The following is a 25,147-nucleotide window of genomic DNA, read 5'->3' on the forward strand; positions in this document are numbered from 1 at the left end:
TAACGCTTATTATTTATCATATTAATAATTAAATAAATATATTCGTATTTGGAATCACCGCGTCCATAAAAATCTGATCTATAAAAGTAATGCATTATTTACCCCGTAAAGTGAACGTCAGAAAAAGAAGGGGAAAAAAAATCACCAGAAGTGAATATTCTTAGTTAGGCCATCTCCAAGAAAAAAATCTCATAAAATGTGATCAAAAAGTCACACGAACTCAAAGTTGGTACCAATGGAAACTACAAGACGTCCCACAAATAGCACAGCTATCGTGAAGAAAAAATAAAAACGTTATGATGGACAGAAGATGGTGGCAGAAACTAATTTTTAATTTTTTTTTGCAAAGATATTTTATAAGTAGTACAGCAAAAGTAAAACTATATAAATTTGGCATCTTCATAATTGTACTGACCCATAGAATAAAGTTATCATGTCATTTTTGCCACAATGCATTTTCTGTGGAAACAAGAACCCCTCCACCCCCCTTAAGATGGTGAAATTGCATATTTTTCCATTTCACTTTGCTAAGAAGTTTTTTTAAGGGAGCACAGTGTGGTCTGCACCGTTACGGGAGCACAGTGTGGTCTGCACCGTTACGGGAGCACAGAGTGGTCTGCACCGTTACGGGAGCACAGAGTGGTCTGCACCGTTACGGGAGCACAGAGTGGTCTGCACCGTTACGGGAGCACAGTGTGGTCTGCACCGTTACGGGGGCACAGTGTGGTCTGCACCGTTACGGGGGCACAGTGTGGTCTGCACCGTTACGGGGGCACAGTGTGGTCTGCACCGTTACGGGGGCACAGTGTGGTCTGCACCGTTACGGGGGCACAGTGTCGTCTGCACCGTTACGGGGGCACTGTGTCGTCTGCACCGTTACGGGGGCACTGTGTCGTCTGCACCGTTACGGGGGCACTGTGTCGTCTGCACCGTTACGGGGGCACTGTGTCGTCTGCACCGTTACGGGGGCACTGTGTCGTCTGCACCGTTACGGGGGCACTGTGTCGTCTGCACCGTAACGGGGGCACCGTGTCGTCTGCACCGTAACGGGGGCACCGTGTCGTCTGCACCGTAACGGGGGCACCGTGTCGTCTGCACCGTAACGGGGGCACCGTGTCGTCTGCACCGTAACGGGGGCACCGTGTCGTCTGCACCGTAACGGGGGCACCGTGTCGTCTGCACCGTAACGGGGGCACCGTGTCGTCTGCACCGTAACGGGGGCACCGTGTCGTCTGCACCGTAACGGGGGCACCGTGTCGTCTGCACCGTAACGGGGGCACCGTGTCGTCTGCACCGTAACGGGGGCACCGTGTCGTCTGCACCGTAACGGGGGCACCGTGTCGTCTGCACCGTAACGGGGGCACCGTGTCGTCTGCACCGTAACGGGGGCACTGTGTCATCTCCACCGTAACGGGGGAACTGTGTCATCTCCACCGTAACGGGGGAACTGTGTCATCTCCACCGTAACGGGGGAACTGTGTCATCTCCACCGTAACGGGGGAACTGTGTCATCTCCACCGTAACGGGGGAACTGTGTCATCTCCACCGTAACGGGGGAACTGTGTCATCTGCACCGTAACGGGGGAACTGTGTGGTCTGCACCGTAACGGGGGAACTGTGTGGTCTGCACCGTAATGAGAGCACTGTGTGGTCTGCACTGTAATGGGCACACTGTGTCATCTGCTTTATAATGAGGGCACTATGTCATCTGCACTGTAAATGGGGGCACTGTGTCATCTGCACTATAATGAGGGCAGTGTGTGATCTGCACTGTTACGGGGGGCACTGTGTCATCTGCACTGTAATAGGGACACTGTGTAATCTGCACTGTAATGGGGCACTGTGTCATCTGCACTGTAACGGGGGGCACTGTGTCATCTGCACTGTAACGGGGGGCACTGTGTGATCTGCACTGTAACGGGGGGCACTGTGTGATCTGCACTGTAACGGGGGGCACTGTGTCATCTGCACTGTAACGGGGGGCACTGTGTCATCTGCACTGTAACGGGGGGCACTGTGTCATCTGCACTGTAACGGGGGGCACTGTGTCATCTGCACTGTAACGGGGGGCACTGTGTCATCTGCACTGTAATAGTGGCACTGTGTGATCTGCACTGTAACGGGGGGCACTGTGTCATCTGCACTGTAATAGTGGCACTGTGTGATCTGCACTGTAACGGGGGGCACTGTGTCATCTGCACTGTAATAGGGACACTGTGTGATCTGCACTGTAACGGGGGGCACTGTGTCATCTGCACTGTAATAGTGGCACTGTGTGATCTGCACTGTAACGGGGGGCACTGTGTCATCTGCACTGTAATAGTGGCACTGTGTCATCTGCACTGTAACGGGGGGCACTGTGTCATCTGCACTGTAATAGTGGCACTGTGTGATCTGCACTGTAACGGGGGGCACTGTGTCATCTGCACTGTAATAGGGACACTGTGTGATCTGCACTGTAATGGGGGCACTGTGTCATCTGCACTGTAACGGGGGCACTGTGTCATCTGCACTGTAACGGGGGCGCTGTGTCATCTGCACTATAATGAGGGCAGTGTATGATCTGCACTATAATAGGGACACTGTTTGATCTACACTGTAATGGGGGGCACTGTGTCATCTGCACTATAATGAGGGCAGTGTATGATCTGCACTATAATAGGGACACTGTTTGATCTACACTGTAACGGGGGGCACTGTGTCAAGTAAAAGCTTAGTTATACAGACTTACCGATCTTTTATCCGTGTCCGTTCCTTGCTGGCCTTGTAAACATGCTGTAAGTTTCTTGTGGGTGCTGTGGGTGACCTGTTTAACCAACTCCAGTCGTTTTTCAACCTATGAGGGAACAGGAAAAAAGAACAAATGAACTCCCTTCCAGCGTCTGATGTAACATTGTGTAGGGTGGATTTTTACCAATTAGGTGACCTCGTTAACCACATCTCCATGTCATAATCACTGGTAGGAAAAAAATGAGACATTGGGAAATGGACAGTTGCTTGTATAATGAGGCATCTAGACAATTTACACGAAGAGTATCTTTGACACCGTGCTCCAACCCTAACATGTTGTATTAAATGTTCCAGAAATCTGGTGGTGGATCCAAACTCTATTTACTAACAACTCGCCATGTTTGTAATGTAGCCACAGAGATGAGCAAGGAAGAGAGAGACACCTACCTGCAATAAATCATCACTCAATACCTCCGTCTTCTCGGCCCTGAAAGAAAGGAGGAGACATTAATACAAGCAGAACACCCTATGTTCTCTTTTTTTTTATCAGATCATTTTTATTGAAATTATATTTTTAATCGTATGCAACAACGCTATGCGAGGGAGGGATGAAAAAATGGGATTGTATGCAACTATGACGTTAATTTTGCAACTTTATAGATTAACTATATACACCTAGAGATGAGCGAGCATACTCGCTAAGGACAATTACTTGATCGAGCATTGTCCTTAGCGAGCACCTGCCCGCTCGGAAGAAAAGATTCGGCTGCTAGTGGCGGGTTGGGGGGGGGGGGGGGGGGGAGAGCAGCTGGGGAGAGCTGGGAGGAACGGAGGGGAGATCTCTCTCTCCCCCCCGCTCCCCCCTGCTCACTGCCGGAACTCACCTGTTACTCACGCCGGCAGCCGAACCTTTTCTTCCGAGCGGGCAGGTACTCGCTAAGGACAATGCTCGATCGAGTAATTGCCCTTAGCAAGTATGCTTGCTCATCTCTATATACACCCCCTCTGGAGGAATACTAAACTGCACCCCATTTATCTCCACTATTATGGCCCAATCTTTTTCCCATGTTTTTTAACCTTTTTTGTAAATTGCTGTAAATAATAGGAAAGCATCTGTATATATAAATAAGATATTGCACCCTTTGTAGCTCCAGAACACCCAAGAAAATTTACCAAAGGGTGTTGGACCATAAGCACAGATACCGGACCTGGGTATCAAACTCATGTCGTAACTGAAGGAACTCAAAAATATAACTATGCGGAACATCATAAAGCTCTCAAATTGTTCAAAGCTATAAAAAGTCTCCACATTGTACCTGTTCCAAAAAGATTATCCTTCTCTTCTCCCTCTAACCTAAAAAACTCTGTCAGTTTAGGGTTCCATCTCTTTCACAGATCATTATAGGGGGAAATCAATCGGCCATTCATCCCCTCCCCATTTCTTTCTCCCCACCCCTTCAACTGTTGAAATTGAGACACCAGAAAATATATTCAAATATTTTGAATTGCCAACCCTCCAGACTGTTTTCCCTTTAAAGGGTCTCAAATTTAATTGTAGCAGATTTCTTATTCCATAATAAAGTCCTAAATATCGTAGGGAGTCTAAAAGGATATTGTGATGGAATCCAAACCAGGAAATTTTTCAAGTATATAAAGGATTTGTGGCATTAAAAGCATTTTGATAATATTTAATCTGCCAATTATCGACAATGGAAGGTGATTCCAGACTTTGACCTTATCCTCAAACTTTTGCACCAAGTTTTGCAAATTGGCAGAAATATAATCTTGAGGTTTAGAAGATACCACAACTCCCAAATGTTTGAATTCCTTCACTATTTGTAATTGCATATATTCCAATTAATAGCCCGTCAGCAAGGGATCGAAAGGACGAATTCTTCCTCTGCGTTCTCTTTACTACATAAACAATATTGATATTCCAATTCCCATTAGGGCTAGTTAACACAGACAAACTGGTGATAGCTGCACGGTATTCTGCATGGTATACTGGAAAATCCCTTTAAGATGGGAATACCTCTTTAACCTAATGGTAGTTTATTCATCCACATAATAAATTCGAGTTTACTGACACGACTTTGAGGGAGGTCAGTATGTCAGTAACCATTGCCAGTTGTCTGTAATTATTTATGAGAGTAAATTATATGAAAAGGTAGGTAAAGCTTTTGGTATGCCATGCTTCAACCATCTTCGCCCTACCACTGACTGACGAGGATGGCAAGCACAGTATTTCCACTAATTCTTAACAGGCTGGGAAATATATGAGAAAACGTATGAAAAAGTTATCAGTCTGCACTCTATAAACACACAATGCTCTTCGAACACTGTGCATGACCGACTGTCACCATACACAATGTGTCTGCACGCGATAGATGAAATCTTCATTAATATTAAAGACCATAAAGCTCAAACACACGTTAAGCCAGTTATGAGACCCCAGAGATAGAGAGAGCAAGAGCAAAAGTATATTATGTCTTTAAGGTCAGACACAGACTACACTAGAAGTGGCCCAGTCCTCATTACCATCAACACATGGGTAGACTGGTCACTGCACCCTACAAGATCAGCTCACTTCCTGAAATATTTAATGCTACTGACACTATGTAACTCAGTCTATAACCTTCCACAATCAGCACACTTCTCTATGGAGTGCTATATGTGTCTCGGCACTCCACTCCTTCCCAGGGGCCCAACTACTGCCTTAGCCGCGCTCATGTGTGAGAGAGCCCTAAGAAATAAAGTAAGCAAACAACAAATGACCCTCCAGAAGAGAATTTCTTTAAATGTATTACTATCACCTATATTAGGAGGGTTACTAATGGAATAATGGCCTGGCCAGGGCCAAACTGTAAAGGAGAGGAAGAGGATGGGGGAAGGACCTTCTCTCGCAGAGCTGAAAACCTGGGTGGGAAAAACAAGGCTGTGTGATAATGATTCTGAGGGTCTTATAAGGAGCTTAATAAAGATTTAACCCTTTCCAATCCAATCTGTATCCTGGTTTTCCTAGGGGGCTTACTCTTTTTCTGACGTTATGCAACGGCGCTATCTGCTGGGTAAAGCCAGTGCTGCATGAGGTGACACGTTGGATAGGCTCCGACAGCAGAGAGGCTGGGCAATATACAGTAAGAGAACCCCGACGGACGTCTTTCAACATCGGAGCTGTACAGCCTTAAATCATAATGTCTTCAGAGGTCAGACAGTGGATTGGAAAGGGTTAATATTTTGGGAATAAAGGGTGTAATTTACCCACGGGCTCCAGACTCTCAAAAATGCCTCATGGCGATGAGCTACTATAGATGTTAATATCTCATTGATTAAGTACCAATTCATCTTTCGCTTTATTTCAGAGAAAGATTGGGAAATGATTTGTTTAGTTGCTAGGAAGAAGAAAGATCAGTTTTCTAAAGGCCCATTTACACGGAGCGATGATTGCCCACAAATCGCTAAAAAATGATCGTATGAGCGATAATCATCTAAACGCGCGGCCATCGTGCACTTTTTTTAGGCACTGCTAGCTGATCGGTAAATTCAGTCCAACCTAAAAATCGTCCTTCAGCCTTATCAGCGGTTCTCCACGGGGAGTGCTGATAGCATTGTTTCCCGCTGAAGAACAAAAGAACTGAAAGCAGATAAGAGCCCTCGGGCTAATAACAGCATTGAGCTAAGGCCTTATTTGCACACTTAAAGGGGTTGTCCCGCGCCGAAACGTTTTTTTTTTTTTTTCAACCCCCCCCCCCCGTTCGGCGCGAGACAACCCCGATGCAGGGAAGTAAAGAAAGTTTACCGGAGCGCTTACCTTAATCCCCGCGCTCCGGTGACTTCAATACTTACCGCTGAAGATGGCCGCCGGGATCCTCTGTCTTCGTGGACCGCAGCTCTTCTGTGCGGTCCACTGCCGATTCCAGCCTCCTGATTGGCTGGAATCGGCACGTGACGGGGCGGAGCTACACGGAGCCGCTCTCTGGCACGAGCGGCTCCATAGAAGACTGCTGAAGACCCGGACTGCGCAAGCGCGGCTAATTTGGCCATCGGAGGCCAAAAATTAGTCGGCACCATGGAGACGAGGACGCTAGCAACGGAGCAGGTAAGTATAAAACTTTTTATAACTTCTGTATGGCTCATAATTAATGCACAATGTACATTACAAAGTGCATTATTATGGCCATACAGAAGTGTATAGACCCACTTGCTGCCTCGGGACAACCCCTTTAAGTGCCCTTACTTAGCTGAGTAGCTACTTAATAGTTTATGCACAATGATCGCTCAAAGCCGTCACTCAAACTGTTGTTTGAGCGATCATCACTCCGTGTAAATGGGCCTATGCAATAGTGCTTCCCATGGGTTTTTACATATATTGCAGCAAGTTACAGAGTATATCAGTGAATAAACTCTGATCCAAAGTCTCTTAACTGGAGGGCAGGACCACCAAATGTGGATCATGTCACCTGGGTATGAACAGACACACAAACAGTTTGAAGGATATCCTGGTACCACATGAACTATTCTGCTATGAACTTAGTATAGGGGGTCTGTGTATTAGTGGGGTCCACAAGATCGAATCAATGGTAAGAGGGTAGTCCTCAGTTGCCTCTAAAGAGAGCCAAAGGTTGAGCGTTAGTTTTAGAATGATGTAGTGCTAATTGGGCTGTGGAGCTGTCTGTTAGGCTGGATTCACACAGGGCAGATTTGCCGCGGTTCTGGCGCAGCAGATCCGCCCACGGCCGCTAATCTCGGGATTAGCCAGCCATGTGGACGAGGTTTCTCAGAAACCTCGTCCACACGGGACGGCTAATCCGCTGCGGTAAATCCGGTTGAAGCTGCGGTTTTAAAAGAATCAACATGTCTGTTTACAGTCGGTTTTTTGTTTATGTTACAGCCGCGCTCTCCTCTATGGGAGCGCCGGCCGCAACGGAAAAGCATGCGGCCGGACCGCTTCAAAGCCACCGCGGCGGTTCTCCCGGCGGAAATCTCGCGGTTTTTGCTGCGGCCAAACCGCGAGATTTCCGACGAAAATACACCCCGTGTGAACCCAGCCTTAATATTTCAAAATATTCGGAAAGCCCCTCCAGACCTCCTTTCAGTTGGGAAGGGCACAAAGCTTCTTTGGACTTTACCGAAGTCAAGCACAGGGTGTATTGGTATCTAATAAATGAAAAACTGACCTCTATTTTAGCTGATAGACATGGAAAATTCTTAAAAGTATGGACTCCTTTGCTAGAATATACGCCCCCCCCCCCCCCACACAAAGTAATAGATCCCTGATCTCCCTATAAAAGCAGCAATTACATAAAATTCCTAAACAGACACTCTATAGCCTGAAATTGTCTTTTGTAGCATCCGCCCCATGGGAAAAGCTCCTCCAGTCTCAGAAGTCACCATTCCCCCCATCCCCACCTTTACCTAAATCTTCCCTATCGCCCCTTAACTCAAGTTAGGCCCTGTCAGGCCGTTAGTATTCTGATTATTCTTTATAGCAGTCCAACTTCAAGATTGGACCGGAACACTAAGGAGAAGATTATTCTTAATTTGAATTTCAGCCATGTTTTCTTCTCTCTCTCCTCAATCTACATAATTGTGAACTGATTTTGTTGTGTATTAATGAGATTATGAAGCATTTTAGTCAAATGTTTATTGCATTATTGTAAAATTTGAAAATTTCAAGAAAAATTACAGTAAAAAAAAAATGTGGGGAAGAAATGTCATTTTAATGAGTATCCATGAAATATGACAATGGCTCCAGCTTTGCAGCCTAGAATTTACAGAGAAGGATAGTTCTGGACATATAATGATGCATATGAGTTGGCTAGGTGGACATCCCAATAGTCCAATCACCCTAATGACCATTGAAAGGGGAAATTCGTATGAAGTTGTGAGGCCAACTGTCGGGGCAATGTCGGGTTAAAGTCTCTCAATTAAATGCTGCAGAATGTCCTCAGCAGAAATTTCCATGGCAAATTCCACAGCATTTCCGCATCCAAAAGCGGTCAGAATCTGCACCCGGTCTATTTTGAAACAGCCTTGTCTTTTTAAGGACCACGGCAGTAAAAGTCATACATCGTGATAAGCCCCGCCCCTGATGTGTTGGCACTTTGCGATAAATAAGTGTGTTTTGGGTTGCAGTGTGGGCACTCAGTCTCTAAAAGGTTCGCCATCACTGACTTAGGTTATGGATTCCATTGGTAAGTTTGGCGGTAATATCGGCTGAGGTTTTAGACACTTCTTTTTGTACTTGTATTTGGGATAGAAGCGAGTCAGAGTGGGGAGCAACTGTAGTTTCTAGAGGGTTAGGGCTTGCTAGATTTGAGTCTAGGGAGGGAAAAAGATCCCCAGGTGAAGAGAGAAAAGAGTCGTCCAGAGGGACAGCTGTTGGTGGCACTTTAGGTATTTGCCTAACTGCGGAATGGGAACCCTGGCCGTGTTTTCCTGATTTGAGTTGGGAAGGGCTCATGGTTATTACTCTGTAATTTATCAATCCAGGAGGGCAAGATAAAATAGGATTAGAGAAAGGGTATTATTAAGAAGATGTCCTCTTCAAGGCGCTCGATGTGGGCATAACCTCACTAAGGTTCCAATATTAAAGAGTCTTCATTCTTCCAAGAACCTTGTGGTGGAAACATTGCTGCTATGTGCATTAGGCTATATTTATAGTTAGTACACTAGTCACTAGATGGCAGCTGAGTCCGAGTTCTGTAGAGTAGTATAATTTAGAAAACCTCCTTTCTGCAAAAGTTAGGGCACTCATCCCTTATGTTTTAAAGAAATATGAATGCTTACGAAATTCGATTGCCTTCTGGAAGGGACTGTAAAAATCAGAGCTTTACTCAGAATCAGACCCGCGCGTGGCAGGACTGTGCTTCTCCTGTTTCTGCTACTGTCTAGAAATAAGCCAAGTTAGGCTAGTTTCACATGGCCTCGTGCAATATCGGGCTGAGTTTCACGGCCTCATGCAATGTCCCTGCGGATGCAAGGCGTTTTTGTGTCATTGACGCCTACCATCACTTCAGTACAGTTGTGATCCTCATTGTTTTCAATGGGAAACCTCGCATCGCAGTCGCGTGTTATGCGTTTTCCAACCCCATTGAAAACAATGGGCAATGCATTCCGAGGGAATGCTCAAAGATAGGACATACCATGATTTTTTTCACGCACAGCGATGCAGGAAAAAGAGAAAAAAATACATGATGTATATGACCCCTTTCAAAAGAATAGGGTTTATTTTTGTGCGTTTCACAATGCACAAATCTTGCACAATTATCATAGCCATGTGAAAGCAGCCTTAAAGGGGTTGTCCCGCGCCGAAACGGGTTTTTTTTTTTTTTAAACCCCCCCCCCCGTTCGGCGCGAGACAACCCCGATGCAGGGGTTAAAAAACCCACCCGCACAGCGCTTACCTGAATCCCGGCGGTCCGGCGTCTTCATACTCACCTGCTGAAGATGGCCGCCGGGATCCTCTGTCTTCATGGACCGCAGGGCTTCTGTGCGGTCCATTGCCGATTCCAGCCTCCTGATTGGCTGGAATCGGCACGTGACGGGGCGGAGCTACACGGAGCTACACGGAGCCCCATAGAGAAGAGGAGAAGACCCGGACTGCGCAAGCGCGGCTAATTTGGCCATCGGAGGGCGAAAATTAGTCGGCACCATGGAGACGAGGACGCCAGCAACGGAGCAGGTAAGTATAAAACTTTTTATAACTTCTGTATGGCTCATAATTAATGCACAATGTACATTACAAAGTGCATTATTATGGCCATGCAGAAGTGTATAGACCCACTTGCTGCCTCGGGACAACCCCTTTAAGCTATTCGAGGCCGTGAGGGTAATGCACAATGTGAACCGCTGTCCCTTTGGGTCACCGACCTGCAGTCCTATTCGGGAAGTATAGGCACCAGCCTTCAGTAGTCCCCAGCGACAAACTCATCTGTCACCACCGCCCTGATATCCCCTAGTGCTGCTTACTACTGGAGGTTTTCAGGCCACTGATGATCACTGTCACGGGAGGTGGTGTGCAAGTGCCTTCAAATCAGTGCCTTCGATGGCAGCTGCAGGAGGTTCCCCCGTGCATTTGGAAACATCCCCCAGCAGGAGGCCGCACACCCCTAAAGATCAGCGAGACCCGCTACTGACCTTATGGAAAGCCTGAGATAGCAGGAAATGTCCTGATGGCTGAGACCCACAGGCTAGTGTTGGGAGATTAAGGGCAGACCTGGAGAATGTCACCTACAGCAGCAGCGAGACGAAAAAGGAAAAATTTGGGGTGTTTGGTGAAAGGTTCCCCCCAAAATTCCTAAGAGCAGAGCCCTTACTCATTGTGCTAAGCAATAACACAAGGTCCTCTCTGATCTGTGCAGCAGGCTCACAGGATACGGACAGGCAGGTGGGAACAGACTGGACTCTGCAGGATGGTTGCGAGGACCGGCCGGGATGTACAAGCTGTCTCACAGTCTGAGTCCTGGCAAGCAGTGCTGCACTGCAGGATAGGCTCAGCGGTAGTAGCAGACAGTGGAGTGCAGACCAAAGTTTCTGGGGGCTGCAGTAACAGTCAGAGAATGCTGTGAAGTAAAGCATGCAGTACTGGTATAAGATAGGACAGCAACCGAAGAGACTGAAGTGCCTTGCTGGACCGAGATGGAGATGTATTCTAAATGTGACTTCTGGTAAAAATGTTATTATGTCAGGGTAGAACCGGTAATGAGCATACATATAATGGGAGATAAGTAATTGACTACTGTCCCTTTAAGAGCTTAGGCCATGAGTAATTATGTAGCAATGTTCAAGTATATGATGTATCCTCCAATTAAGTGAAACATAATTTTTACTGTCCAGTTTGGTAAAGCTTTTATTAAAAAAAATAAAATAAAAAAATAAATATATATGCCACTTCTGTCTGTCACCGCCGCGCCATGCATAACACCTCCACCTGCTTCATTAGCATATGACCCTGCTCCTTCCACTACATCTATAAACTCCTGCAAGATCTCAATATTCTCCCCCTGAAATACTCTGTGCTGCAACAGGTCACTGCACCTCATCATAACGCGCTTCTAATTACTCTGTGCTGCTCAGGAGCGCCCTCGTTCCACCGTTCTTGCATTGCACATGTGTCCTCTGTGATGACGGGGAAGGAAAGATTGCAAATAATTTAGGCTCCTGACAGTAAAGTGCTGCAAAAAAAATCAGTGACTTGCATAATGAGCTGCGCAGGGTCGGAGCGGACCAGCAGCCCCCGTCCCGCAGGCATCCCCAGCGCCCGCCTAGTGAGACTATTTAGAAATCTCACCATGGTTGGTAATTAGAACAAATTAAAAATATCAATGCTTCACGGCAGAAACTGGGAGGATTCATCTAGTGCAGCTCAGCAGAGGAAACTGCAGGCTCAATCCATATCACACTCCAGCAGGCATCTTAGAAATGTCTAAATGGACGATTTCTGCCCCCCGGACACACAAGCCTCGGCTTTTAAAAACACAAACAGACAAAAACATCCAAAATGTCTCTATTCCTAACATAGTGGAGATGGAAATCCTGCACACAGCACATATCTGAGCGCCCCAGGTGGGGGGACATTAAGATTTAGAACATGGATGGAGAGGGTTGAGATGTCTGCTGCCTTGCAAAGTTTCTAAGTGCTGCTGAGCCTGTGTATCTAATCCGATCAGGGGTGATACGACACAGTAACATGGTATTTAAAAGGGATAATATTACCAAAAATGTTACATTCATTAAAACCAGATAGAGAAACATTTGCCATTTTTCTTTCATCTTTTATTCGGCTGTCTATACATGCGGCCATTTTTCCTGAGCTACGTTTAACAGCATTCAGTGAGGCTTTACAGCAGCTTCATTCCCCTTAAGGCCGAAAAAGCCCTATGTCCATCCAGTTCTGTCTATTAAACACCAGTGTTGATCCAAAGAAAGGCAGGAAACCCCAATGAGGTAGAAGCCAAATTTCCTAATTTTAGAGAAACATTCCTTCCCGACTCTAATCTGGCAATCGGAACAATCCCCGGATCACCGACCCTTCTGACGTAATCAGTGATATAACATGTAATATTGTAACACTCAAGGTGTCCAGGTCCTCTTGTACTCTTATGGAGTTCCCCATCATTACGTCCACAGGCAGAGAGTTCCATAGTCTCACTGCACTTACAGTAAAGAACCCACTTCTGTGTCAGTGTAGAAACTTTCTTTCTTCTAGATCCTACATGTCAAACCTAAGGCCTGTGGGCTGAATCCGGCCCGCCACCTCATTTTATGCGGCCCGACGGTCATGTAGCAACCTAATAGGCATTCCACTTACCCAGCCTGCAGCTCTGAGTCTGCGACTGCGTGCGCCGTCCTGTACGCAGCATAGACGCTCAGGGGAGAGGTTGGAGGTGTCAAGAGTCAGCAGTGACTGCCACCAGACTGGAGCTACAGGCTGGGTGAGTGGAATGCCTGTAGTCGTGCTGCTCGGCCAAAGGCAAATACGGGAGTTGCTATTCCTACCGGGAATACTATGGGAGGTCATGTATTCTTACTATGCTATGGGGGGGGGGGGGCACTATTTCCACTAGGGCCACTATTCCTACTAGGGCCACTATGGGGGACACTATTCCTACAGGGGCTATTATGGTGGTCATTTATTACTGGGCTCACTTAACTATACAGTCTTACAATTACAATGGGCCGTTTGAAGGCAACCATAAGGCTGAAGTGGTCCTTGGTGAAAATAATTAATTTTTACACTCCTGCTCAAGACGTAGAGGGCGCCCCCTTGTTACAGTCCATGGTATAAATAGGCCCTTGCTTGCTGACTTTCTGTATTTAAGACTATAATATAAAATACAAGCCTATCATTTGTGACTGAGCTGCTGAACTAGTGTAGCTAAGGGTGGTTTCACATCTGCGCTCCGTTCGGGGAGCAGGAAAGGGGAATCCCCATGGCCAAACAGTTCTGTTTCTGGATGGAACCGAACAGCGCCGAGCGGAATCCATTGACTATAATGGGACCTGCTTTCCGCCCAGCTGGCCAGCTTTTAGATGGGAAAAAAACGCTGGAGGTTCTAACGTAGATGTGAAACCACCCTAAGCCCATTATATGTGATACTGTCTGCTGGGTCTGTGTAGTGAGCACAGCGCTGCTGGTCAAGTCATGCCCCTTCTGCATCACCTGACCACTGGCGCCATGCGTACTGCAGGCCGCCGGGGAGTGCTGACAGTATGAAGACTTTGGAGGGGAGTGCCATATCTTCTGAAATCAAATGCGGAAACATAGCTGTTTTGAGTCAAAATCTGCACCAGAATTTGCCGCCTTCATTCACAGTAAGCAGGCAGTCATTCATAAGTTATACTACCTGTTTACATGGAATGATACATCGTTCAGTTTTCTACATGCAGAAACTGATTGACGAATAAGAAGTGAACGAATTCTTGTTCATCGTTCAGTTGGTGCGTTTACACTGAACAATATAATCCTTCAGATTCTCATTGAATGTCAGAATTTGAATTTATCAGCCAATGGACAAGAGCCCAAAGTGACTCTAATGATTGTGCCCAAACACCCAAAGCAAGTCCTTTCCACCGCAATCAGAAAATGGAATGTGGGCCTCTTGTTCTAGTGATCGGTGGGCATCCTAAGCGGTAGCAATATTCCTGTTTATAATTGAAGGGAAAACCCCTTTAAGAATAATTTCTGGATAGTAAATTCCTAAACAACAGGTTCTCCCACAGAACAACTTAAAGAGCCGCTGTCCAAAGAAAAGTTCTATTCAATCCGTAATTATAAATTGTTTTATGCCGCTGATCACATCTAATGAGAAGGTCAAGAAATGACAACATTTCTCAAAAGTGTTACCTAATGTCAGTTAAGACCGTGCCTAAACTTGTCCAAGATTAATGGGGCATTGTGAGAATAATTAGCGGGAAGGAATTATTTATTTAACGGAAAAAAAGCAGGAGAAAGATATTCTCTGGAGGTAAATAAGAGCCGGCTAGAATAAGACAATCAGCAAACTGCCCTCATGAGTTGGCAAAGACATCCTTTAAAAGGGGTAATTAGATTATACATTTGCCCTATGTACAATTGACAGGAAGATTTGGCCAATCAACATATACACTTCACTGGTAAAACTCTTAAGGCCCATTTACACGGCCCGATGATCGCTCAAAGATCACTCAAATGACAGTGACAGCTTTGAGCGATCATTTTGCATAAACTTGTAAGTAGCTACTGTACTCAGCTACTTAAGAGCAATTAAAGGGGTTGTCCCACGAAAGCAAGTGGGGTTAAGTACTTCTGTATGGCCATATTAATGCACTTTGTAATATACATCGTGCATTAAATATGAGCCATACAGAAGTTATTCACTTACCTGCTCCGTTGCTGGCGCCCCCGTCTCCATGGAGCCGTCTAATTTCGGTGTCTTCTTGCTTCTTTAGACGCGCTTGCGCAGTCCGGTCTTCTGCTGTGTGCTCGCGCCGGAGAGCTGGTCTGCGCGTCATCATCGTAGCTCCGCCCCGTCACGTGGTGCCGATCAGCCAATTAGGTGGCTGTATCGGCAGTGGAACGCAAGGAAGGAGAAGACAATCCATGGTGCACCATGGGAGAAGACCCGCGGTGCACCATGGGAGAAAACCGCGGTGCATCATTGGGAAAGGTCCGGCGGCCATCTTTAAAAGAAGAAAAGAAGATGCTGCGCGAACGGGGATGCAGGTAAGTGATTTTTTTTTTTTTTTTTAAATAACTAACGGAATTGATTTTAACGGGGCAGAATGCGGGGGTAAGTTAAAAAAAAATTTGGATTTCACCGCGGGACAACCCCTTTAAGTGTGCAAAAGAAGCCTTAGCTGAAAGCAGTTAATAGCCCGAGAGCTCTTATCAGCTTTCAGTTCCTTTGCTCTCCAGCAGGAAACAATGCTATCAGCACTCCCCGCTGAGAACTGCTGATAAGGCTGACTGACGATTTTTAGGTTGGACTGGGCGCACATTTAAACGCAATGATTATCGCTAAAACGATCGCCTTTTTGCGATCATCGCTCCGTGTAAATGGGCCTTTATGAACCAGGGTCCGCTAAGTGGACAAGTAGCACCAATCAACAGGTGCTGTATTACTGACGTGTAAGCACTTATAGGCTCTTCCAGTAGACTTGCTCTCCAGTACAGTACGGTGATTAACCAGCTTCCAGCAGGGATCTGTCACTATGTATGTAAAAAAAATACCAGCGCTCCGTAGTGCAGTACAACAGAAACAAATACAGTATATGTGACTGTGCTCCAAAAAATGGATAGTTCTATAAAGAGGTGAAGCGGAAACAAATAAAGATATGGACTAACCTGGTGTGGGGAACCCGTCTAAACGACAGGATCCCACATTGTTCAGTAGTCCTAGGACAGCGCCATCAGACTGGCCCAGGGTACAAGACCTCAGTCGTAAACATAAATAAAATAAGGCAAAAAAACTATGTGATCTCCTGATGGTGGCCATCATCTCCCGGTCAGATCATGTGGTCCAGAGTAGGCCACCATCTTCTTCTGGTCAATTTGTGCCAAATCAGCGTGCTCCACCCCCTCTGTCATTTTATAATAAATTCACCATAGCACATGTATTGCTACTCTTTTTATTCAATTTACCACTTGATAAAGGTGGTGCAGACCTCCGAAACGCGTTAGTTAATTGAAATTCTCTTTACTATGTACACAATTGATGTCTGTATAGAATAACAGTCTTTAAGAAAGTTTCTCCAAACACCACCTTGGTGATTGATTGCAAGGCAAACCTGGATATTTGAGGAGACCCACTGGACCACATGGTCTCTGAAGTAAGTAAATAGTGTTTACTTTAATACAGCTCCTGGTACTTATTGTAGCCGGGGAATTGTTCTTACACCATAGTGCAGTAAGCATGGGTTAGTGGGACAGTGAAAAGGTAGAAGTAAGGGCCTCGTGTGGCGCAGAGTGTTAAGGCAGCAGAAATGCAGTCCTAAGCTTTTACTCACGACCTGAAGGTTGTGGGTTTACTCCCCATGTGGTTCAGGTTGCCGGCTCAAGGTTGACTCAGCCTTCCATCCTACCGAGGTCGGTAAAAATGAGTACCCAGCTTACTGGGGGGGTAAAAGATGACTGGGGAAGGCAATGGCAAACCACCCTGCAAAAGCATTCTGCCGAGAAACCGTCATGTTGTGATGTCACCCGACTAGTCACTCATGACTTGGGACTTTACCTAAGGTTACCTGAAATGGTTGTGCTGGAGGCCTCTGTTAGCAAATATGACACAAGAGAAGGTGAAGCAGTGTAGGCATGACATAAGACCTAGATCTCTGCATTGCCAGACAAAATCTAATCTGGCGACGCATTTCGGTACCTTCCCCAGGCCAGATACCGTAAGTGATTGGGGTATCTTGTAAGAATACATTTTGGTACCAGAATAGCAATTTCCAATTTACTGGTTACTGGCCTGAGGAAGGTGGTATTCCGGGACCGAAACGCGTTGCCAGAATAAATTATGCCTACTATCCTATGTCTTCTGTCACAGCAGGCCTACACTGTTCATCTTGTCTTGTGTTCTATATGTAAGGAATAGCTTTATCTTCAAGGAAAAATGTGCAGATATAACTCAGGTCTTCAATCTGTATTATTTTGAGTCGATATTTTAGAGTTTCTAGTCTCAGGTTACAAGATTCATTCATTATGGGATGACCATTGTAATACAGCCATCACTGGTATGGCAGAAATCTACTCCATACCAGCACATTGCAGATGAAGATAGTATAAGAATCCAAGACTATGTACTGCAAACCTGGCTCAGTAGAGTGTTTTATATGATGTGCCGGTTGATTCTTTCACTCTCTACTGCAGCGCTCAGCGTGCCCACAGAGCAGGAAATGTTACTGCGCTCATGTAGCTTTTCTCCACAGTTGCAGCCAATGTTTCTTCCAAGCCTCTCCTGTCACATTGAATCAGCTCGAATGGCCGTGAAACCAAAGACTGCACAGCGTATGGGCGCCAAGCTCCTTGCTGTGTGCTCTGCTGCCTGTAGGAGAATGGAGGATTCTGGGAAGAGCGGTGTGTCGCTGCCGCCCTGCGTGAAGCTAAGTGAATGGGACAGGACGTCATTGTGCTGTGCTTTGTATGATCATCTTTTGAGATGGCCTGCGGAGGAGGAAAAGACGGCGGCTTTTAACAAAGAGATGCACATTTACTTTGTTAATTTTTATTTGCTGTGGAAGGAAAGCCCGGCCGAACACCCTGAACTCACACGATGCCAGACCCGATAGGATATGGAACGGAATAGCGCATAGAAAATAATAGCAGACAGTCAGGGGGAAATTCATCTAAAGCTACGTTCAAAGGGGTCAGCAAATCCATCGCGGGTATTTAAAAGAATCCAGGGCAGAAATGCAGGACTGAAACTTGGATCTCTGCCACGGATGTGCAAGTGGATCGGCACTCGGATTAGCTGATTGTTACTCAGTGGGGCTAATCTGCAGTTTGTTTCTGCGGAATTCATGCCAATAACAAACATGTTGTGGGTTTACAAGTTCAGAGTGCGCTCATCACTCTGCACAGATCTTATAAAATACCCCGATCACATACATTAGGTGTGGAATGTCCGTAGAATTTCTGAGAATCTATCCACAAATCCCACGTCTAAACCAATGAGTGACCACTTTTTATGTACTGGTTTAGTGGGCTTTAATCCCCAGGGCCGTAAAAACACGCTCGCTCTGGGGATTACAGCCACGGGGTCTGTGGACGTGACGGCTTCATGCTGTCAATGGGGGCCGCGGAAGGCACCCCCGATAATGCATAAAAGTGTTTAAAAAAAAGTAAATAAAAGTTAAAGATTCAGTTCCCCTCATGGATCCGATCCATGAGGGGAGCTGAAAGTAATCACCTCCGTCCTCCGCGATGTCCTGCGATGTTCTCACCTCGCCTTCTGCGTGTGCGAGCCAGACGTCATACGTTGGGTGCATGCCCAGAAGGGCTTGCGGGCTGGGAAATTTAAACTCTATCTGGCTTCCGGCAACCATGTATAGCTGACAGCAGAGAGATATCAGCGGGAGCTGCTGTGTGCGGTTCGCAGTCACATAATCGCTGTTATCCAATGGATAACAGCGATCATGTAAAGTAAAAAAAAAGTTTTCAAACTCTGAGTTTCAACTCCCCTCTCAGATCATCAGGAAGGATGAAATTACGTACGTAAGGATCCGGATTTGTCCGTGGACCTTGCCAGGTCTTCTGCACCCGTTGCCAAAATGGCGTACCCATGTGAAAAAACCATGGATTGCCGTGGTATTTTAAAATCTCCCTGCTCCTGGCTACTAAACGTAGCCTGGAGATCTCACAGGGGTCAGCAATATGCAGTTCTTGGTCATGTGATCACCAATATCTAATTGATAACGGGGATCACGTAAAAGTAAAAAAAAAAAGTTAAAGTTTTACCTCCCGCCACGGATCGGAACCGTGAGGCAAGGTGAAATTACTTACCTAAGGCCTCCGGCGATGTCCACCAACAGGATCCTTATCCGCGGACCTTTCCCTAGCTTCGGTGCATGCACCTGTTGCCAAAATGGTGGACAAGAGCTCAGAAGCTGGGAAATTTAAAATATCCTTGCTCCTAGCTACTAAAGGTAGCCGAGAGCCCGGAGCAGTGATTGAGGGCTGCGGTGAGCAGTCTCTATTTGTGTGATCGCCGCTATCTCATGGATAATGGCGATCACATAAAAGTTAAAAAACAGTTGAAGCTTAATGCTCCTTTCGGTTTGGGCCCCAATGTGCATACGGACATAAGATTAGGGCCACAATGGGTATATTTTTGAACACGGGACACACGGGGATCCATTTTGGGGTGAACGTCTTCATTCATATGTGTACCGTACAACAAAAACTGTTTTTAAAATGACATAATTGACAAAAAAATGAAAATCGTACATTTTTCCTTCTGCTTTGCTTAGATTCATTCAAAAACTGTCTGGTCAAAATATGCAGTAGACCCCTAGAGGAATTCATTAAAGGGGTCTAGTTTTCAAAATGGGGTCATTTGTGGGGGTTCTCCATCGTTTTGGCTGCTCAAGGGCTCTACAAGTGTGCAATGGGGCCTAAATCACCTTCAAGCAAAATGTCTGATCTGACAGCCACTGGCTGCTCCTTTAGGTTTGGGGCCCGCTGCACATACAGACATATGATTAGGGCCACAATGGGTATGATGAACACGGGAGAAACAGGGGTATCCGTTTTGTGTGCAAATCCTCCTTTTCATGTGCTTTATTAAAAAAAAATCCCGTCTTTAAAATTACATATTTGCAAAAATATGAAATTTTATTTTTTCTCCTATAAACTGCATTAACTCCTGAAAATAAATTGTGGGGTAAAAATACTCCTGAGCCCCCTCAGTGAATACATTAAAATGTGCTTTTTTATCATTCTGACACCTATGAGCCTTTACAATCTTGACTTGGTGCAGGAAAACAAAATGTTCTTCAAAATGTTAATAATCAATATTAACTTTGTACGTCTTCTACATGGTTAAAAAAACTAAACTTTTTCCAATGTGCTTCCAGAATAAAGTAAACAGATGGAAATAAATATTTCATCAAACTCTGTACGGTAAGTTTGCATATTTTTGAGATATTGCAGTGGAAAATGAGAAAAAATGAAAAAAAATTCAAAATTTTCCCAATTTTGGCGCTTTTAATAAATATACACAAATTCTATTGGTTTATTTTTACCACCTAAATGAAGTACAACATGTACCGAAAAACATTGTCAGAATCACTTTGATATGCTAAACCTATAAGCTAGGGTCACACGGAACCCAAATCTCATGGAAATCTCGCATAATGACCGCACAAAAATACAGCGAGATGTCTTTGAATTCCGCGCGGCATGACAATTTCAGCGCAGCTTGGCTGCAACATGCGGATGACATTTTTGCAAATCCACTTTGCTGCTTTATCCCGGGATAAAAAGCTGCAGATGTTATTTCCATGCAGAAAGTCTGCACGGAAATTCTGCAGCAATTACGCCCAGTGTGAACCCAGACATACGGAGTTATTCGATGGTAAAATGACACGTCAGATTATCAAAATTTGGCCTGGTCACTAAGGTGCAAAAAGGCTTGGTCATTAAGGGGTTAATCCTGAAAGAATCCTCAATGTGTGAATATAGACTTCTAATAGTTACTTACTTGTATACATGCACATATCAATAGGTTATGGAGGGTATTATAGTAAAAATTATATTCTTGTATTCTAGTATTTATCTTCTTGTACATAGGGGGTAGTATTATAGTAGTTATATTCTTGTACATAGGGGGGCAGTATTATAGTAGTTATATTCTTGTACATAGGGGGGCAGTATTATAGTAGTTATATTCTTGTACATAGGGGAGCAGTATTATAGTAGTTATATTCTTGTACATAGAGGGCAGTATTATAGTAGTTATATTCTTGTACATAGGGGGCAGTATTATAGTAGTTATATTCTTGTACATAGAGGGCAGTATTATAGTAGTTATATTCTTGTACATAGGGGGCAGTATTATAGTAGTTATATTCTTGTACATAGGGGGCAGTATTATAGTAGTTATATTCTTGTACATAGGGGGGCAGTATTATAGTAGTTATATTCTTGTACATAGGGGGGCAGTATTATAGTAGTTATATTCTTGTACATAGGGGGGCAGTATTATAGTAGTTATATTCTTGTACATAGGGGGGCAGTATTATAGTAGTTATATTCTTGTACATAGGGGAGCAGTATTATAGTAGTTATATTCTTGTACATAGGGGGCAGTATTATAGTAGTTATATTCTTGTACATAGGGGGCAGTATTATAGTAGTTATATTCTTGTACATAGGGGGGCAGTATTATAGTAGTTATATTCTTGTACATAGGGGGGCAGTATTATAGTAGTTATATTCTTGTACATAGGGGGGCAGTATTATAGTAGTTATATTCTTGTACATAGGGGGGCAGTATTATAGTAGTTATATTCTTGTACATAGGGGAGCAGTATTATAGTAGTTATATTCTTGTACATAGAGGGCAGTATTATAGTAGTTATATTCTTGTACATAGGGGGCAGTATTATAGTAGTTATATTCTTGTACATAGAGGGCAGTATTATAGTAGTTATATTCTTGTACATAGGGGGCAGTATTATAGTAGTTATATTCTTGTACATAGGGGGCAGTATTATAGTAGTTATATTCTTGTACATAGGGGGCAGTATTATAGTAGTTATATTCTTGTACATAGAGGGCAGTATTATAGTAGTTATATTCTTGTACATAGGAGCAGTATTATAGTAGTTATATTCTTGTATATAGGAGCAGTATTATAGTAGTTATATTCTTGTACATAGGGAGCAGTATTATAGTAGTTATATTCTTGTACATAGGAGCAGTATTATAGTAGTTATATTCTTGTATATAGGAGCAGTATTATAGTAGTTATATTCTTGTACATAGGCGGCACTATTATAGTAGTTATATTCTTGTACATAGGGGACAGTATTATAGTAGTTATATTCTTGTACATAGGGGGCAGTATTATAGTAGTTATATTCTTGTACATAGGCAGCACTATTATAGTAGTTATATTCTTGTACATAGGAGGCAGTATTATAGTAGTTATATTCTTGTACATAGGAGGCAGTATTATAGTAGTTATATTCTTGTACATAGGGGCAGTATTATAGTAGTTATATTCTTGTACATAGGGTGTAGTGTTATAGTAGTTATATTCTTGTACATAGGGGCAGTATTATAGTAGTTATATTCTTGTACATAGAGAGCAGTATTATAGTAGTTATATTCCTGTACATAGGGGGCAGTATTATAGTAGTTATATTCTTGTACATAGGGGGCAGTATTATTGTAGTTATATTCTTGTACATAGGGGGCAGTATTATAGTAGTTATATTCTTGTACATAGGGGGCAGTATTATAGTAGTTATATTCTTGTACATAGGGGCAGTATTACAGTAGTTATATTCTTGTACATAGGGGGCAGTATTATAGTAGTTATATTCTTGTACATAGAGGGCAGTATTATAGTAGTTATATTCTTGTACATAGGGGGCAGTATTATAGTAGTTATATTCTTGTACATAGGGGGCAGTATTATAGTAGTTATATTCTTGTACATAGGGGGGCAGTATTATAGTAGTTATATTCTTGCACATAGGAGGCAGTATTATAGTAGTTATATTCTTGCACATAGGAGGCAGTATTATAGTAGTTATATTCTTGTACATAGGGGGCAGTATTATAGTAGTTATATTCTTGTACATAGGGGGCAGTATTATAGTAGTTATATTCTTGTACATAGGGGGCAGTATTATAGTAGTTATATTCTTGTACATAGGAGCAGTATTATAGTAGTTATATTCTTGTATATAGGAGCAGTATTATAGTAGTTATATTCTTGTACATAGGGAGCAGTATTATAGTAGTTATATTCTTGTACATAGGGGGCAGTATTATAGTAGTTATATTCTTGTACATAGGGGGCAGTATTATAGTAATTATATTCTTGTACATAGGGGCAATATTATAGTAGTTATATTCTTGTACATAGGAGGCAGTATTATAGTAGTTATATTCTTGTACATAGGGGCAGTATTATAGTAGGTATATTCTTGTACATAGGGGGCAGTATTATAGTAGTTATATTCTTGTACATAGGTGCAGTATTACAGTAGTTATATTCTTGTACATAGGGGGCAGTATTATAGTAGTTATATTCTTGTACATAGGAGGCAGTATTATAGTAGTTATATTCTTGTACATAGGGGGCAGTATTATGGTAGTTATACTCTTGTACATAGGGCGCAGTATTATAGTAGTTATATTCTTGTACATTGGGGGCAGTATTATAGTAGTTATATTCTTGTACATAGGGGGCAGTATTATAGTAGTTATATTCTTGTACATAGGGAGCAGTATTATAGTAGTTATATTCTTGTACATAGGGGGCAGTATTATAGTATATAGTAGTTATATTCTTGTACATAGGGGGGCAGTATTATAGTAGTTATATTCTTGTACATAGGGGGGCAGTATTATAGTAGTTATATTCTTGTACATAGGGGCAATATTATAGTAGTTATATTCTTGTACATAGGGGGCAGTATTATAGTAGTTATATTCTTGTACATAGGGGACAGTATTATAGTAGTTATATTCTTGTACATAGGGGACAGTATTATAGTAGTTATATTCTTGTACATAGGGGGGCAGTACTATAGTAGTTATATTCTTGTACATAGGGGCAGTATTATAGTAGTTATATTCTTGTACTTAGGAGGTAGTATTATAGTATTTATATTCTTGTACATAGTGGGCAGTATTATAGTAGGTATATTCTTGTACATAGGGGGCAGTATTATAGTAGTTATATTGTACACAGGAGGAGTATTATAGTAGTTATATTCTTCTACATAGGAGCAGTATTATGGTAGTTATATTCTTGTACATAGTTGGCAGTATTATAGTAGTTATATTCTTGTACATAGGGGGCGGTATTATAGTAGTCATATTCTTGTACATAGGAGCAGTATTCTAGTAGTTATACTGTTGTACATAGGGAGCAGTATTATAGTAGTTATATTCTTGTACATAGGAGGCAGCATTATAGTAGTTATATTCTTGCACATAGGGAGCAGCATTATAGTAGTTATATTCTTGTACATAGGTGGCAGTATTATAGTAGTTATATTCTTGTACATAGAGGGCAGTATTATAGTAGTTATATACTTGTACATCGGAGCAGTATTATAGTAGTTATATACTTGTACATAGGGCGCAGTATTATAGTAGTTATAGTCTTGTACATAGGGGTCAGTATTATAGTAGTTATATTCTTGTACATAGGAGACAGTATTATAGTAGTTATATTCTTGTACATAGGGGGCAGTATTATAGTAGTTATATTGTTATAAATGGTGGACAGTATTACAATAGGTAAAAGGCCAATGATGAAGAAGTAAGCAGCTGCTGAACTTTTTGATACAGGAAAATATTTCAAGCAGACCTCTCGGGTGCCCCACACCCCTTAAGTGGTAACGTTCGTGTTTATTTGCCATGTTCATAATACAAATCAGTCGGTGTTGTCATAATAATCTGGAGCTGATGATTGGACTCATTACTAAATAATCAGGAGCAGAATATAGCAGTTCATTTGAAGACATGTTCCAAGTCTTCATAAGTGACACAGTGAAGGGAGCCAACTTCAGAAAATGAACTTCAGTTCAATTAATTATTGGCCGATTTGCAGCCAAGCGTTTTCATGGCAGATACTTCCTAATTTATTGGCCTGAGAATCCAAGCATTTCACTGTTGGGAAAGCTTTTACATTATTTCTGTACGCCTTTTCGGGATAACTCAAGGCTGCTGGAAATTGCGAGTATGGTGGATTAG

At 43.5% G+C, this 25,147-nt stretch overlaps 1 protein-coding gene across 2 annotated transcripts in view; it reads right to left on the reverse strand.

Annotated features, from left to right (window-relative positions):
• The window catches only part of ARHGAP44 (Rho GTPase activating protein 44), a 160,247-nt gene that overhangs the window by 86,218 nt on the left and 48,882 nt on the right, over window positions 1-25,147 (reverse strand). For both annotated transcript variants that reach the window (XM_066588132.1, XM_066588131.1), the window contains exons 2-3: window positions 3,178-3,217; window positions 2,732-2,836 (exon numbers count right to left, since the gene is read on the reverse strand). In XM_066588132.1, coding sequence (XP_066444229.1) covers window positions 2,732-2,836; window positions 3,178-3,217 — 145 coding nt within the window. The remainder of the gene's footprint in view (window positions 1-2,731; window positions 2,837-3,177; window positions 3,218-25,147) is intronic.

The sequence above is a fragment of the Eleutherodactylus coqui genome, chromosome 13, assembly GCF_035609145.1.
Source record: "Eleutherodactylus coqui strain aEleCoq1 chromosome 13, aEleCoq1.hap1, whole genome shotgun sequence".
Lineage (NCBI taxonomy): Eukaryota > Metazoa > Chordata > Amphibia > Anura > Eleutherodactylidae > Eleutherodactylus > Eleutherodactylus coqui.